The following is a 15,970-nucleotide window of genomic DNA, read 5'->3' as shown; positions in this document are numbered from 1 at the left end:
AGTCAGACATTATGTTGTTTTTTCCAAAGTTTGTTTTTCAGTCATGTACTGGCTTCTTTGTTAACCCCCCCAGAATTGTTTTCAATTCAGCCTGAATTTTGTCAGTTTACAGAAAAGTCACGAAAGTTGTTCAATTGTTGTTTACTCGTCGAATTTCATCAGGCGTCTCAATAAATTTGACAGTTTTTAAATACTATACTGTTTTATTTTAATGCCATAATTTTAAAAGGATGTGTTATCAATAATAGTACTAAAAGTAAACGCAAGTTGTGCTAATGTCATCATACATGAAAAAAACAAACACCCCCTCTCTCTGCAGTTGGTTTCATCCAAAAGACACATGCAAACGACTGGTAACCGCGTGTAACTGTTGCTGATGTGTTTCTTGGTGCAGCAGCGCTTTTTTAAATGCCATGTAATCTACTTTTTTGAATGACATGTCACGTGTTGAACGTGCTTCTGCACTGTCCTTAATAAACTCTTTTTGAATGTACAATTTTAGCTTCATCTCTGATCATTTTATTAAAGCTTTGTTCCCTTTTTAAATTACCATTTCAGGCGTGCCATGGGAGCAGTGATGGTGATTTTCATCAGGCAGGTAAAGATGCTGATAAGGCAGGTAAACATTAAAAGCCTAATGATGAACGACAAGATTATGATCGTGAAGAAATAGTTAATAGTTCTTTAATAATAATATGTTAGAGTACTATGTAAAATGTAGTCAGTTAGCCATGGTTGTAGAAATGTTATGATAACAGAGGTTATGATAATGTAAAGAATTTAATAGATTTTTCTTGACTTAGAATAAAATTATACCCATTGTGTCTTTTATTATCTATGTATAAAAATACTAAAATTGCATCATCCTTTTTTTTGTCTAGGAAGGACCCCACTCTCACTGTGCCAGGCCCCCCCCCCTACATTTTTGGGCTTGCATGATCTCCTGCCTGGTAGTTCACAAATATTGCACGTTGCTACACAACACCAAGTTGAAACCTTCAGGTCTCTAACCTGTCCCAAACTTCACATAAGCACCCGCCTTCACATATTTCCAGGAAACATCCTGTCTTAGTCAGAGAATAGCCTGGTAGCAGAATTTAGCCTTTAGTGATAAACATCATTTGATTTTTATGACATTTCTCCTTGGACTGTACCTAATGCGCAGCAACACACTGACATGCTGCTTGAAGCTGTAATTCCAGTTTTGTCTGATTTAGATTTTTATTTTTGAGGAATTATTGTGTGAATCTCAACCTCCATGTTTTTAAACTCTTAGAGTATAGAATTTTTGCACAGTGAGAATATGAACAGATCCAGTTTGGAATACCTTATCTACAGTAAGAGACTGAGGGAGGGTCTTTTTTGTAGCTGCTGATTTACTGTGAGCAAGTCTGCATCACAATGATCTTAACCCGTGCATCTCCATCACTTTAACCTCATTGGCCCACAGATGACTCACTTTGCCTGCTGATGGGTCTCTCCCAGACGAGTAATCACATTGTAGACTCTGATTTGAGGTACAATTAGATTGGCTTCTTGGAGCTTCTTACTGACACTTACTGAACATGTAGGCTGACAAATGAAGCACTTAGAGGGCCTTTGACTAAACTCTTTACATTTTCAATGTTTAGCCGTCATAGATCACACACTTTGAGCAAAGTAGTGAAAAAACAACATAGCACCAAAACTTGGAGTTATCATTCTTCATTTTTAGCTTTTTTTACATGCCATAAATGCGGTTTCCAAACCGACATGTCACTGTCTATTGTCTCTCTTCGTCCATCATGGTAAGACATCGATCCATTAGACTTAATCTTAAGTCATTTTTTCACCACTGACATTTGTATTGCTCTCACTGGTTCAGATGGATTCACACTTCCCCCAATCTTGTTAAAGAAACCGTTTTATGGGAAATGTCAGTGTTATTAGATTACTGCTCATTGCCTTTCTCGTGCATCTCCTGGCTGTTTCCTCCTGCCAGACATCAGGTTGAAAGATGGATGGAAATGAATGAAAATATGTAGATTTTTAGAACAAGGTGCACACTTTTATGTTTCTAATAATACAGGTTTACAAGAGCAGAGAAATTCCTTTTAATTTGAATGCTTATTTCAAAAAACTGAGTTGATAGATACAGACAATGTATTCAATGTCCGCAATACAGCGATATAAACACGTATAGATTGTATGGTTGTGTACTGAAACAGTTTTTTTTGCAAGGAATTATTGTCCTTGCACACTGAGAAAATAAAGACATCCTCCAAAACACTGTAAAGTGAAAAGAAGGCAAATAGATGCACTATAAAGTTAGAGTCCATCAAATTTAGAGATAATATATGAAGTGAATTAACTGCGAACCAGCTGTTTTCAGGAGATGTCCTCTTGTCTCTTTGCTTCTCTGACAGTTTATTCTCACTAACCACATTATAGAAGCTGCTTGCAGTCCATAACCGATCTAACAAACCTCTCAGAGTTGTTGCCACAGTTAGCTGGTTGAGGACAGTCCAAACTCTTGACCAGCAGAGACTGAGGCAACGGTGACGACATTAAAGCGGTACACCCTCTGACAGGTCTGAATGGTTTGAGCCATAGCTATTGATGAAGCTTAGCTCTGTTTGAAGGGACACCGTGGGCACCTTGACAATCTGTGGAAGAAGGATAAATGTTGTTGTGATGACTTGTAATTGGTCAGTATAATGCACTGGATAAGCAGCCATTAAAATGTATCTGATATATATTGAATCACAAGTTATTTAGGGGTTGTAAAAAAACACATAGAGAATTATCCAGAAACAACCAGTCAGAAAAACGTGAATTAATAGTTGAATTCCTTCCTCAAAATTTGTATATCATACTGTAAAATGATAACAGTGGCCATCCTGAACATTGACAAATGTATTATTGTTGAGGTTGCGTATATAATGCCTTTCACTAACCTCATCGAATTTTCTGTCACTGTAGACCTCGTTCTTGTCAATAAATGTCAGCATGATCCAGTCACAGATAATGGTACACTGGAGGGTGAAATAAAAAGGGAAAAAACTGTTTGTGGTGCAAAGAGCATAGCTGCTGGTTTTTATAACCTTATGATGAGATTCAGTAATAACTCACAATTCCAACTGAAGTCATAGCAGTCACTGTGCTGATAATTGTTGGGATGGGGCTGAATTTACCAGCCTATACAAGAAACAATACATTAATACTCACAGTGAACTTATTATAAACAGTAGTGATGATTATCTACTCACATGTCCATGAACTATGACATCCAGACGCATACCATAAGCCTTGATAAGTGTCCGAGACTCTACCCCATCCTTACTGTAATATTTTGCAAACCTGAAAAACCACACAGATATCACAAGGATAAGGCTGGAACTTATTACAAAACAAAGAGACAAATCTAGTTTCAAGTATTCAACAAAAACGTCAGTAGTTAGGTTCACCTGTAATAGTAACCAGAATTGGCCTGATCTTTTCGGAGATCAAGACGACGGAAGGAATAAGTAGGTTTACAGTTTGAAGGATCCAAGTCCAGGTTACACTTCCAGTTGATGAAAACCCCTATCACTCCACCCTGAGCAAAAAATAAAGCAGCAATGATGCAATTTAACACATCTGTGTGCCATCCTTGCAATAAATCGTACAGTTTGTGCAGTTCTTGGGTGTGTGTCTAAATGTCATCTTGTTCTACTGGTTATATATTTTACCTGTGCAGATTTTATACTTACAGTCCTGCAGAGCTCACTGAAATTCTCCCTCGCCTGATTTGCAATGTAGCCAAGACGAAAGTTTGGACAGTAGGGCTCCCTCTCCTCATGGTAATGACACTTATTGAGGTATTGACGCCTGTAGCGTTTGTTTTGAGCATCTTTAATGTTTCCCCTGCCAAAGATAAAGACAGGAGTTGTTCAGAATTTCTGCAGCTCTAAGTGCCCAGAAGTGTCAGCCCCCGTATATGTGTGCATGTGTGGATGTGAAGGTACTCTACCTGAGCACTTTGAATTTGGGGAAGTGGATAGAGTTCCTGATGAAAACGGTGAAATTGATGGCCTCCTCTAACGCTGATTCTCTGTTGAAGACACAAAATATACTGTGCTCATTTGTTCTTTTCAGTATGTTTTTTTGCAAAAAGAAATCATTTTCAGTACAATTTGAAACTGGCACCTTTTTGTGAATAAGTAAGCAAATATTCTGATACTGACACTTTTTTACTGGGATTTCTGAATTTAGCTTTTTCCACTATCGCCACTACTTTCCACACCAGTAAATGTTTTGCATCTCTTATGGGGACTAAATGCTGATCAAAACACATAATACTTGCATGTTTCTTGCTAGTATGAGAGGCTATCAAACCACTCTGACAGCTAGCTTTTTTTGTGAATCCAGTTCTCTTGTAACAGTTCCAAAAATTAATTTGTTTGGACAAATCTGGTCCAATCATTGATTTGGGCTTGACACACACACCTTAAAACTAGGTCCAAACACAGGTGGCTGCCTGTATCTCTTCATATGTCAGCAGGATCTATTATGGTTACTGCAGGAAATGGTTTCCCTACCACTCTGACGTTTTAGACGCTTGTTTCTTCCTTTATTTTCCCATAATTAATCCAAATAAATCTTACTTAAACATGACACAAAAAAGAAAGTAAGAAATAAAGAAATCCTTACCTTACTACAGCATGCTCCTCAATTGGACACCAGGCTTGGATCTCACAGGTTTTGAACGTGTAGTTGTAGTACTGGACACATCTGCCGGTCCTTCTGCCTGCAAAAAAAGTGTTCAAAATCCAAAAAGCTCTGTGTTAATTACTGCCAAAGCAAATTTGAAAAAAGAATTTGTGAGCATTAAATTTTTTTTACCATGGCCGTCAAAGTCAAGCTCTCCACTGATGCAGTCGGAGTCTGTCGTACAGTTGGCTTTCTCAACATTGAAATGCTGAAGTGAAGGAGGACAGATGATAGAGTCATTGGAGAACAAATGTGCTTCGGTAACTGATACTTTAATATTTTATGGGTTTAGTTTCTGTTATAGTCATGAAAACTTTGATTGACTTCTCACCTCTGCACAGGTTCCTTGCTTTTGGTCATATGTGACTTCTCGTCTCAATATTGTGCTAATCACATCACCACCCTTAGAGAGAGAGAAAACAGTCCTTAAGTATCTCAGGTGTTTAAACATGATAAAACCTTATACAAAACTATAACTGAACTGAGACTTCTTTGATTGCACTGCTGCATTTGTTATGGACTCACCTCAGGGGGTCGAGCATACTCCACTGTGTCAAAGACATTTTCTCCCTGAATTGCTGAGCCTTTCATGGCCGTGTAAACTGAGCTCTCTGGACGGGTTTCACTCTCTTGGTAGGCTTTCTGACTTATGAAGACATACCTTCAGTTTGATAGAACAGACAGACCAAATATCACATTTTCTGCAATGACATCAAGTAAAATCAGAGGTATCGCATTACTCAAGATCTGTTCAGCCCTCTTTGCTGAAACCAAGATGGAAGAAAACATGACGCACATCATTTATAATGTTCAGGATGTCTAATCCAAGAAGTACTTTCAGAATTAAGACCGTGAGATGAATTTAAAAAATGTCATGAGCTCCTCAGTTCAAACTACATATCTTATCTCATAATAGATACCCAGAGTAAACCACAACAACATAAGATATATTTTCATCAGTCTCCAATTACACTAAAGGAGCACTTTAGTTCCATTTAACTGCTATTAATGGGTACGAGAATTTAAAGTAGCAGAACAGTTTTCCTAACACACCCCTTTTACACAGAGAAACCCATTACTATTATTCACATCTATTATAGTTCCTATAAAGAATCACTAACACATGATATTGAGGTTACAGACACCTTTCAAATTCACATCGTCCCTTTTAGCACATACAGCTGGCATGCAGAAAACACAATCATGAAGCTTACCAGATAAAATAGGTGATCACAAATAACTGGACACCCCTGTATATAACTCCAAGAGTTCTGTTTTTTACTACCATCACCTTTGGTGTCTCATAGTCCCAGAAGCCAAGAAAATAATCCTTTATAAATTCACGTAGACCCATGGTGAACTGATGGAATACTTCAGACATTTTCAAAGCTTTAGGAATAAATTCTCAATAAATCTATCTCTCTGTTTAAGTTTATTTTCTCATTAATAGTTTTCTTTCTCACTCTCCGTTCCTGTTCAGCTCCAGTCAGCATCTCTCTCAAGCATCCCTTGCCCCAACTGAAAAGAGGGAGAAGTAAAGGGGGTGGGGCTCAGAGGAGGTTGAATCATGCATTTTATTTCATGTGATTTTATTCTGAAGTTTTAACATCTTCATATTTCTAATTGATAAGACTCAAAATCTGAACAAAGTGCTTCAAAAGCCCATCACAGGAACCTGTTTTGTTGGTATTTAATTAAATCTCTATAATCTCCTCTTTCTTTCTAAGTAGGTTAACAAGGTCTCTTAGGCATTTCTTCCAGTGTGGTTGTAAGTTTTAATCTACTTTTAGGTATTTTATTTAAAAATAAAAATAAAAATAAATAAATAAATAAAATAAATAAAATAAATAAAATAAATAAAATAATAATAATAATAATAATAATAATAATAATAATAATAATAATAATAATAAATAAAGGTAACATTACATAATGGTGCACGGCACCTAAAAATTGACGAAATACAGTGATATTTCTTTTGAGAAAATGTGTAAACAAAAACAGGACTCGGTAACACTGGGCCCTGTTTATTGATTCCATTTTATTCAGGCGGAGAACGGCCGACCTCTCATGTGGGTCCTGCTCAGCGCACGCACCGCCTCTGCGCATGTCAAGCGACACGTGCAACGACTGTAGTAAGTGGCCTGTGTCGTGCTCATGTTATGAGCCTTTTCTGAAGATAATTAATTCTTCTTAACTTGCGTGGAGGGTCACCTATCATTTGTAAATGGGAGGTCTTCAAAAGAAAAAGGTAAGAGTTCACTTAGGATGAATGTCAAGCTTGGCCACAGAAAGCACGCCTAGCTAGTTAGCTAACCAAGCTAAGTTAGCTGAGGTTTGTTTTTCTTTCTAAAGCAGTGACATATTTTGTCTGCAGATGAACATTTGAGTTCAACACATCCATGTATTCTGACACGGAATATCATTGTTGAGGTAGCTTGGTGTGATCTATCTGTTCATGTGTTTCAGTTTGAAAGGGGCTCTGCCACCAACTACATCACAAGAAACAAAGCTCGCAAGAAGTTGCAGCTGAGTCTCCCAGACTTCAGGTAATATGACCTTTTACGTTTGTCTCGTCTCACATTGACCTTGATATATATTTATCTATACTTGGTTGCCCAAATGTGTGGAACATACAGCATGTGTAAAATATCCTACTGAGGTACAGCTAATAATGAATAGTTCTGGCTGAAACAGCTTTCGGGATGTGTTGATTTCATAATTTGGTCATTATTGAGGCCTTGATACCGATTAACTTAATAATATTGCACTTTATTTTTATATATATTTTTTTATTATTTAACTAGATGAGACCCATTGAGATCAAGACCTCATTTAAAGGGCGACCTGGCCAAGAGGTCAGCAGCACATGTCAAAATAAATAGCACAACTCAACAACTTGAAGATGTTGACAACATTTTTTATTCTATTTATATCAAACAAAAAGCACATAAGTACATTTTAAAAAAATTGCACTGCCACACTACTCTAGTATTTAATTTCATAAAACCCTTCAGGATGTACCGACACCTTTACTTGTAATGTCATATAATGATTCTACACTGTGAAGCGATGCCTGCCAGAATGCGAACAGCTGAAATTCAGCAATACCAAAAAGAGGCAAAAAACCCACTAAAATATATAACTACAGGCCATAACAACCTTAGCCTGCTTAAGATGACTATAAGACATTTGGTAAAACACTCATAATGCATTTGGAAAAAGTGGTTCCCTCACAAGTCAATTTACATCGCGTAGGTATTGTAAAAGTTTGACTTGTGTCAAGCAACACGAGAAGGCGATTCCTTCTGCACAAAGCTGCTTTCCTTCAGCATCCAGCGCTCATGTTATTGCTGGATGCAGGAAAAGGATTTGAAAGGGTAAAACGGCCATATTTATTTCATATGGGTAGATATGGAATATATGGATTTTGAACTAATGTGAATGCAGTGAATTGGAGTTCTTTATTTTAAATCATTTGCTTGTGTTAAAACAAATGAAAAAGTTTCTTGGCCCTTTGATAGATAAACAAGGGAAGGATAGCGCATACACATGCAAATTATGAACCTTTTAGTTTTCTGTCTTACACCAATCATTTCTGTTTCAGATTGTTTATCATCAACACCTCGCACTTATTTTTATCAGGCTGCCCAACAAAAAAAGATCACAGCAAACTGCAGCTTTGCCCCTGATCAATAATTCCTGATCTTTCTCTTGTCGTTTAGGCGGCTGTGCATCCTTAAAGGCATCTACCCTCATGAGCCCAAGCACAAGAAGAAGGTGAACAAAGGCTCCACAGCTGCAAGGACCTTCTACCTGCTCAAAGACATCCGCTTTCTTCTTCATGAGCCAATCGTTGGAAAGTTCAGGGACTACAAGGTACCACAGGCATATTTTGTGCTATTTGTAAATGTCATGGCTAACACTGCTGTGAAAACATGTTCATTTATGACAACTGACTTTGCAGCTTGTGGGGAAAATAGTCTGTTTCTAGAAATAAATTAAAATGATCTTTATGAAGCTTTTGTTGATTCCATTTGGTCCTTGATATATTAAAATTATGATTTTTCTAATGAAATTTTCTGAATGATTAATATTAAATCTAAACATTCTGTTCTTATGTTTAATCTCAACAGGTTTTTGTTCGCAAACTTAAGAAGGCATACGGAAAAACAGAATGGTCTGCTGTGGAGAGACTGAGGGAGAACAAGCCAACCTACAAATTGGACCACATCATCAAAGAGAGGTGAGAGATTGTGTGACACAGCATAGGGGGTATTGTTGAGCTGAACTGGCTTTCCAATGTGAAACTAATGACACAATTGATACCTCCACTATCTACCGAGACAGTTAGTGTGTAGTTGAAAGGGTTTTCAAGTTGGCAGTAAAACATTTTTTGAGACCATAATTGCTAAATTACAGAATTTCTTCGGTGACCACTCCCAACATTGAAGTAACCAAGTTGGCAGAGATCTTTAGTGATTGATTTACAATCTGAATAGTAGAAATAGAATTTCCAAAAAATGCTTCATGAAAAGTGTGTTGGTTATTCCTCACCTAACCTCAGGTGGCTGAAAGAAGAAGGTTAAATTAGCCATTACACAATAGGTTTCTGATTTCACCTTTTATGATTTGTTAGTTAAAAATGAAAATTTGGCTGACTGGTGATGTATTTATTTTGGCAGGTATCCCTCTTTCATCGATGCCCTCCGTGATATTGAAGATGCCCTGTGCATGTGCTTCCTCTTCTCCACCTTCGCCCGTACAGGAAAATGTCACGTTCAGACAATCCAGCTCTGCAGGCGTCTCACTGTGGAGTGGATGAATTACGTGATCACATCTCGTGCTCTCAAAAAGGTGCAGCAGTCATTGTTTGTTTGACATGCATACAAGAAGGACAGATGGGGCTGTAATTGGTGTGTGATTGTTTAATGTCCTTTGTTCTGTAATGAAGTAAACACTTGTCTTCATATGATAGGTGTTCATCTCCATCAAGGGAATATATTACCAGGCTGAGGTGATGGGACAGCTCATTACATGGCTGGTGCCGTATCAGTTCTCCCATGATGTAAGTGAATGATGAAATGCAGTCCACAGTGAATATGCTTATTATATGAAGCCACTTTTATACTATTATGGGATTACACTGGAGGTTGACATATAGGGATGGGTACCTTTCACATTTGAACCGATACGGTACCGATAGCTGGTACCTGGGAATCTGTAGCAGTACTCAACGGTACCAATTTTCGGTACTTTTGTGTGTTTATGTGGTAATAAATCTTAATTTAAAAAAAATATCTAAGATTTGTTTAATTTAACATATTTATTTAATTTAACATGAAATGAACAGAAACAAGATTATATAGGTGATTAGATGTATAAGTAGACACGTGCTCGTGGCGTCTAATTGCACTTTCGGGACTTTATCAATGAACACACGTGAATGTCTGCGGACAAGAAAAAGTCAGTTCTCCGTCTCTTTATAATAACAGGACACACAACTTGTTGGGCATTCACGCACACAGGATCAGTTATAAACAGGGCAGGTAGTCGGGGCGAGAGGGTCCGTCTCAACCATAGACTGTAGAAAATAAACTTAATCCTCCTGCAGTTGAGTGCGCGCGCCCGTCAGCTGCAGGCTCCGTTTGGCGCGCTCTCACACAGATGCAGAGAGCAGAGTCGTCCACCCGATCAGTCTCTGACTTTATTACAGGGCGAAAGTATGGAAAATCGCCTATTCAACTCTCTCACAGTCACAATGATGCGTTCAGGTACCGAAACATGGTACCGTTTGATTTTACGTGAATTGGTACTCGGTAGTACCGACGGAATTCGGTTGGTACCTATAAAACTACCGAATTCGGTACCCATCCCTATTGACATAGCTCTGTCAGCATTTGGACCCATCATAAATCAACAGTGTTTCTGTCCTACATAAGAAAACATGAGGCAAAGTGTGTTTGTTTGTTTGGAGTTAATCTTTTTGTGTAAGCAGCTTGAGCAGCAGTTCACACACTGCCCCAGTCATAATTGTTTTTATCTGTGCAACTTACTGAAACTTTTTTTTTTTGCCCCTTCAGCATCCAACTGATGTGGACTACAGAGTAATGGCAACTTTCACAGAGCTGTACACCACCCTCTTCGGGTTTGTCAACTTCAGACTCTATCATTCCCTGAACCTGATCTATCCTCCAAAGGTACAAATCACTACATCTCACTTAAATGTGTTTAATGGAAATATATGAATGTTGTATAGTTTTATAAAAGAGGGTCTGTTTTATAATGTAATGATGCATTTTCAACCATTTTTATAATATCTAATTATCAACAGTTATGAGATTTGATTTTTAAATATCAACTATTATACTTCATGGACATAGCAGGTATTCAAGATTATCTTGTCCCCTCTTAGCACACCTGTACCCTGTTAATGTCCTCTCTACTTTCGCAGCTGGACAGCAAAGCAGCGTCAGACCTGAAGGAAGAGGATGAGGACGACTACGCCATGAACTCAGAAAGCTACTTGGAGGTGAGGCTTACTGTACATCAACTTCTGTAGATCATCAAGAGTGATCAGGACATGTTCTTGATTCTTACAATATCATTACTTCAATGTTGTGAGCAGCACAAACAATCCCATTTATGTCCATCTTATTAAGATGAATTCAAGAAACTGCAGAAGCAAATGTATCAAATGGACAATAAATGGAAGACTCTAGTTGTTCATTGTTTTGTTTTTCTGGTGCACATGAATAAACTCGGTTCTTTGCTACTGTGTTATAGACTGTAAGGAAAACTTTAGGTGTCCTTATTGAGTAGATTTAAGTACTTGGAAAAAATCACTAGCTTAGAGAGTAGACACCTCAAGTCTGGACTTCAAGAGGTTATAATATTTGTACGTAGGGAACAATAAACCATTCTAGAGAATTCCAAATACTGTAATATTGTGTAACAAACATTATACTAAAATGATAGTATCACACTTCATGTAACTGCAACCCTTGTATAATAATAGTTTGGATCATTGTTCTAAACCTCTGTTTGTTTCCTGTACAGAAACTATCAGCTCTGAGTGCCAGCCTGGCACGGGTGGTTTCTTCTACAGAGGAAGAGGAAGCTCAACTCGACCAGTTTCCCGTTGAAGGGGTAATACATCTGATCTGTTCTGAATACAATGAGAAAATAACTCCATTGTCATGACTGATATCAAAACATGCAGACAAACAACGGTACATAAACTAATTGGTCTCTGAGGGGAGAAGTGAGAGGTCAGGATCTTTGTCGGAGGATTCAGAGCTTTTTGAGGTGTGAGACTGGGGACTACAGTTTCATGTTTGGTTACTAAGGACAAGGTGCCTCCAAGCTTAATTTGCCTAACTACCATATGGTTCTCTGCTGTTAGATCTGTCTAAACATGGGGACTTTCCATTACCTTACCTGCATTTCAACAAGATGATATTGTTCTGTTTTAAGTTCTGAGGCAGTAAGTCCATAAAGTCCCTGAACTCTCAAAGACACAATCATAGGGGCTAGACTTAATTTATGAAGACAATAAATACTTGTGTACAGATGTTGGGCCTGATGTTTTAAACATTACAGAAAGATTTGATTTTTTTATTATCATAGTAAATGGACTTGCACTTATCTTTGCACTTTATGCCATCTAAAAGAGAGACTCCTAAAATCCAGTAGTTGTTGGCACATTTACAGCATGATGTCTTCATAAAGAAAGCCTTCATTGTAAAATATGTAAATGTTTGTTTTAACCAGATGAAGCCTTAACCACCAGAAATGTACATACAAACACTGTTACAAAGCCTTCAATGAATGTTTTGTTTTTTTGTCCAGGAGGATATTGAACAGATGGAAGCCAGGGAAAAGGAACAGCAACAGCAGGAGACTGAGAAAAAGCTTTTTGTGGGACTAAAGTTCTTCCTCAACAGAGAAACACCCAGAGAGTCGCTGGCTTTTGTCATCCGGTGAGTGTAATCTGCCTCAGTGAAGTTCACAGAACAGCTCTATAATGTCTAAAAAGAAACAAGCCTTTGAAACATTAAAATCAAGCATTGCTCTAAAGCTTTTATCTTCTGCTATCTTCCAGGTGTTTTGGTGGTGAGGCATCCTGGGACAAGTCTCTTTGCATTGGTAGCACATATGATGTGACAGACGAGACCATCACACATCATATTGTTGACAGACCTAACATGGAGAAACAGTACATCAACAGGTAAAGAAAGGATTTCAACATAAAAGTTTTTTCTTTTAAAACAAGTGGAGCAATCACTTTCTATCTAATACACTCGTTCATAGTGTTCAGTCCTAAATACAGAACCATGTACTTGTTCTCCTCTCTCTTTGTGCATTAACATGTCCCCTACAATGCCTCCTTTTAAAACCGTTTCTGGTCTCAAAGCTACCCTGGTCTTCATCCTGATTGACAGACCCTGCCCTTTTTCTTAATGTAACTCTTTACTTTCAAAGAAACACATCTTTACCATCAGATTTTCTGTTTCTCAAACACAGAACGGAAAGAATCCTCTTCTTTGATAAAAACATTCTATGCTCATTATGTTATAACATTCATAAAGAGATTGTTCTTCATAGTTGTCCTTTAAACTATTTGTTTTAGGTACTACATCCAGCCACAGTGGGTGTATGACTGTGTCAATGCCAAAATGGTCCTGCCTGTGGAGGACTATTTCCTGGGAGTGACCCTGCCCCCTCACCTCTCTCCTTTCGTAGAGGAGAAAGACGGAGACTACGTGCCCCCCGAAAAACTCAAGATCATGGCCTTACAGCGAGGAGAAAAACCTGGTACAAAACCAAACATTCCCTTTTCAATGTCTTTTAAGCAATTTATATGATTGAACCTTTTCATATAGATAGGATGTATTTATGTACGCATGCAAGTCTGCAATCAGTCACCATAGTTTGATTTCACACATGTAGTTGCTTTTCAGTTCATTGAGTGACCCCTAGAAACATTTGGCTGCATTAGTATTAAATAAGGTGCATCATCATGTTATGTTTGTAGTACTTTTAGATTCATTGATGAAGACTTGCAGCCAAAGAATATGTTCTGCATTGATTATTACCAAGAATTCTAATTTAATTCATCAAGAGTCAAATATAAAACCTGGGAGGAAGTGGACATTTTAGAGGCTTTGAGTATAATTATTTGTTTTACCTCCAACACAGCCAATGAACAGGAAGAAGAAGAGGACGAGGAAGAAGAGGAAGATGAGGAGGATGAAGATGAGGGAGATGAAGACAATGATGAAGAAGACGAAGAAGAAGATGAGAAGAATCTCAAAAAGATGGAAGAACAAAGATCCCAGGGCAAGGTAAGAGACTAACGAGCCACTTCTGTTTTATGTTTTCACAAAGAAGTGAAATCATTACTTACTGTCCCTCTTTTTTACACCCTCCAGGTTAAAGTAACACCCGGCAAAGTAAAGGTAGAAAACCCTGCACGCCTGGAGGAGGAAGAGAAAGCGGAGGAGAAGCGTCTGGCTATCATGATGATGAAGAAAAAGGAGAAGTACCTTTACGACAAGATCATGTTCGGAAAGAAGAGAAAAGTCCGAGAGGTTGGTTCCATTTAGTTATTGATTGATTATGGATTCACATGTAGATAAGTCTGTTTGTGCAGTCATGTGTACAGATAACATTCTTCACATTGGCTCCTATGTTTTCACTGTCTGGAATCTTATCTTGGGCTGAGAATGTTCAACAGTTTTTTAAAGCTGGCAACCAGTTGACATGTATAAAACCTGTTAGTGCAGCACAGCCACATCCATCCATGAACCATGAGTTCACAAATCTCTAGAATAAATGAATGCATTCATTCTTACAGGCTAACAAGCTTACTGCCAAGAGGAAGGCCCATGATGATGCGGAAAAATCAAAGAAGAAGAAGACCAGGAAATGACTCATCTGATTGTGTATTCATCAGACTGACCATGTATTTAATGCGCATCACAGGTTGACATGTCACAAAGCCTGTTAGTGCATTAGAGAGTTCTGTGAGTGAGCTACATGCATCGTGACATGGGTGCATTGACCTCTGCATAATGTCAAGCTTAAATGCAGGATGTGCTTTATGCCAACTGTAATTATTCCTGTAAAAGTGACTGTGTTATTTGATGTTTTCTCTTTGAATCTATCTACATTAAAATATGTCTTCCATTTCATGTTCAAATGTGTACTTGAAATGATCTGTATTTTAAAATAAAAAGTTAAAGATTGAAGATCGTTTCTTCCAGAAGTCATCCAGTGACTAGTCTACCAATAGAGAAATGAAAGCCTTTGTGTTGTCTGAAAGCAATGTGTGCATCAGAAAAAAAATGTTTACAATACATGTAAATACAGTACTAAATGTCCCACATGACCCTACAGTCAACAGCTGTGCAGTGGGTGTGACCCTGTGACCTTGCTGTTCATGGATTGTCTTTGTTGATTTGACCACACATGGGAAGTGGGTGATGATGACGAACAAGCAGAAGACCTTCTGCCCTCTTTAGGCCCTACAGCGATGGTGGTGGGCTGAAGGCCAGGCTAGTCATGCCGCTTTCTCTCTAAATCTCCTCATTCAGTTTGTGGCACTCGCTGCACCCCCCCTCATCCTGATCTGCATTCCACGCATGCCCGCCCAGTCCGTGTCTAAGCCTGGCACTCTGGGTGCCTGAGGGCAAAGGCACGCCCTGCTCAACAAAAGCAGCAGTGTCGTGCAGTGGCATTACGTGTGGGATGAGCAGCACAGATCCAAGAGTTGGGGCCGCAGTGAGGAGAGTGAAATCACACGTACTGTAATGTGTGAGCTGTTAGCACTACATATTGCTGCATCCTGGATTGCAGAGCCAAATTGACTCACACTTTGTTGAATGTTCATTTGGTTCTCAATTGAAATGTATGATGTGCTGCACATGAGCTTGTATTGTATGGAGGATGCAAGTTTTACAAACGAAAAACACCATATTTACTTGAAATCAAGTGGAGTCAGTTTAAATATTGAGCACTTTCAATGAGAAAATCACTAAAAAATAGTTGAAAAAAAAAAAGTTATAGAATAAACTTGTATACATAATACAGTCTTATTGCTCTGAGTCTGGGCTGTCTAAGTAGCTCATTGTGTTTACATAACTGTCTAGTCCATGTTCAATATAGCAGATGTCCTATGTGCACATTCCTCCTAAAGTATTAAGCATTCCAAACAATACAGACACAGCAGTCTTGA

The 15,970-nt window shown here is 38.3% G+C and overlaps 2 protein-coding genes across 2 annotated transcripts; one reads left to right on the top strand and one right to left on the bottom strand.

Annotated features, from left to right (window-relative positions):
• Window positions 1-2,034: 2,034 nt before the first annotated feature.
• p2rx2 (purinergic receptor P2X, ligand-gated ion channel, 2) lies at window positions 2,035-6,239 on the bottom strand. Its single transcript, XM_034691815.1, has 12 exons — window positions 5,946-6,239; window positions 5,257-5,392; window positions 5,063-5,134; window positions 4,864-4,939; window positions 4,672-4,768; window positions 3,992-4,072; window positions 3,732-3,885; window positions 3,447-3,577; window positions 3,249-3,339; window positions 3,112-3,177; window positions 2,937-3,014; window positions 2,035-2,645 (listed from the first exon to the last, which is right to left on the bottom strand). The coding sequence occupies exons 1-12, from the start codon at window positions 6,110-6,112 to the stop codon at window positions 2,547-2,549; spliced, it is 1,248 nt and encodes a 415-aa protein (XP_034547706.1). The 5' UTR covers window positions 6,113-6,239; the 3' UTR covers window positions 2,035-2,546.
• Window positions 6,240-6,779: 540 nt separating this feature from the next.
• pes (pescadillo) lies at window positions 6,780-14,935 on the top strand. The gene is made up of 15 exons (XM_034691811.1): window positions 6,780-6,982; window positions 7,201-7,280; window positions 8,457-8,610; window positions 8,868-8,977; window positions 9,417-9,588; window positions 9,710-9,799; window positions 10,815-10,931; window positions 11,186-11,263; window positions 11,791-11,880; window positions 12,583-12,713; window positions 12,836-12,961; window positions 13,364-13,548; window positions 13,933-14,078; window positions 14,166-14,324; window positions 14,591-14,935. Exons 1-15 carry the CDS (start codon window positions 6,959-6,961, stop codon window positions 14,663-14,665), a joined length of 1,737 nt encoding a protein of 578 aa, XP_034547702.1. The 5' UTR covers window positions 6,780-6,958; the 3' UTR covers window positions 14,666-14,935.
• The last annotated feature ends 1,035 nt before the right edge of the window (window positions 14,936-15,970 follow it).

This window comes from Notolabrus celidotus, chromosome 9 (assembly GCF_009762535.1).
Source record: "Notolabrus celidotus isolate fNotCel1 chromosome 9, fNotCel1.pri, whole genome shotgun sequence".
In the NCBI taxonomy this organism is placed as follows: domain Eukaryota; kingdom Metazoa; phylum Chordata; class Actinopteri; order Labriformes; family Labridae; genus Notolabrus; species Notolabrus celidotus.
This window is presented reverse-complemented; position numbering and strand designations above follow the sequence as displayed.

Excerpts from the sequence above, each read along its gene's own strand:
- p2rx2 (XM_034691815.1), bottom strand. The coding sequence starts at position 6,112 with ATGTCTGAAGTATTCCATCAGTTCACCATGGGTCTACGTGAATTTATA. Across the intron at positions 5,135-5,256 it reads AGTATGCTCGACCCCCTGAG|GGTGGTGATGTGATTAGCAC; the intron begins GTGAGTCCATAA and ends TCTCTCTCTAAG. Across the intron at positions 4,073-4,671 it reads GAGGAGCATGCTGTAGTAAG|AGAATCAGCGTTAGAGGAGG; the intron begins GTAAGGATTTCT and ends TGTCTTCAACAG.
- pes (XM_034691811.1), top strand. The coding sequence starts at position 6,959 with ATGGGAGGTCTTCAAAAGAAAAAG. Across the intron at positions 6,983-7,200 it reads GAGGTCTTCAAAAGAAAAAG|TTTGAAAGGGGCTCTGCCAC; the intron begins GTAAGAGTTCAC and ends CATGTGTTTCAG. Across the intron at positions 13,549-13,932 it reads ACAGCGAGGAGAAAAACCTG|CCAATGAACAGGAAGAAGAA; the intron begins GTACAAAACCAA and ends CCTCCAACACAG.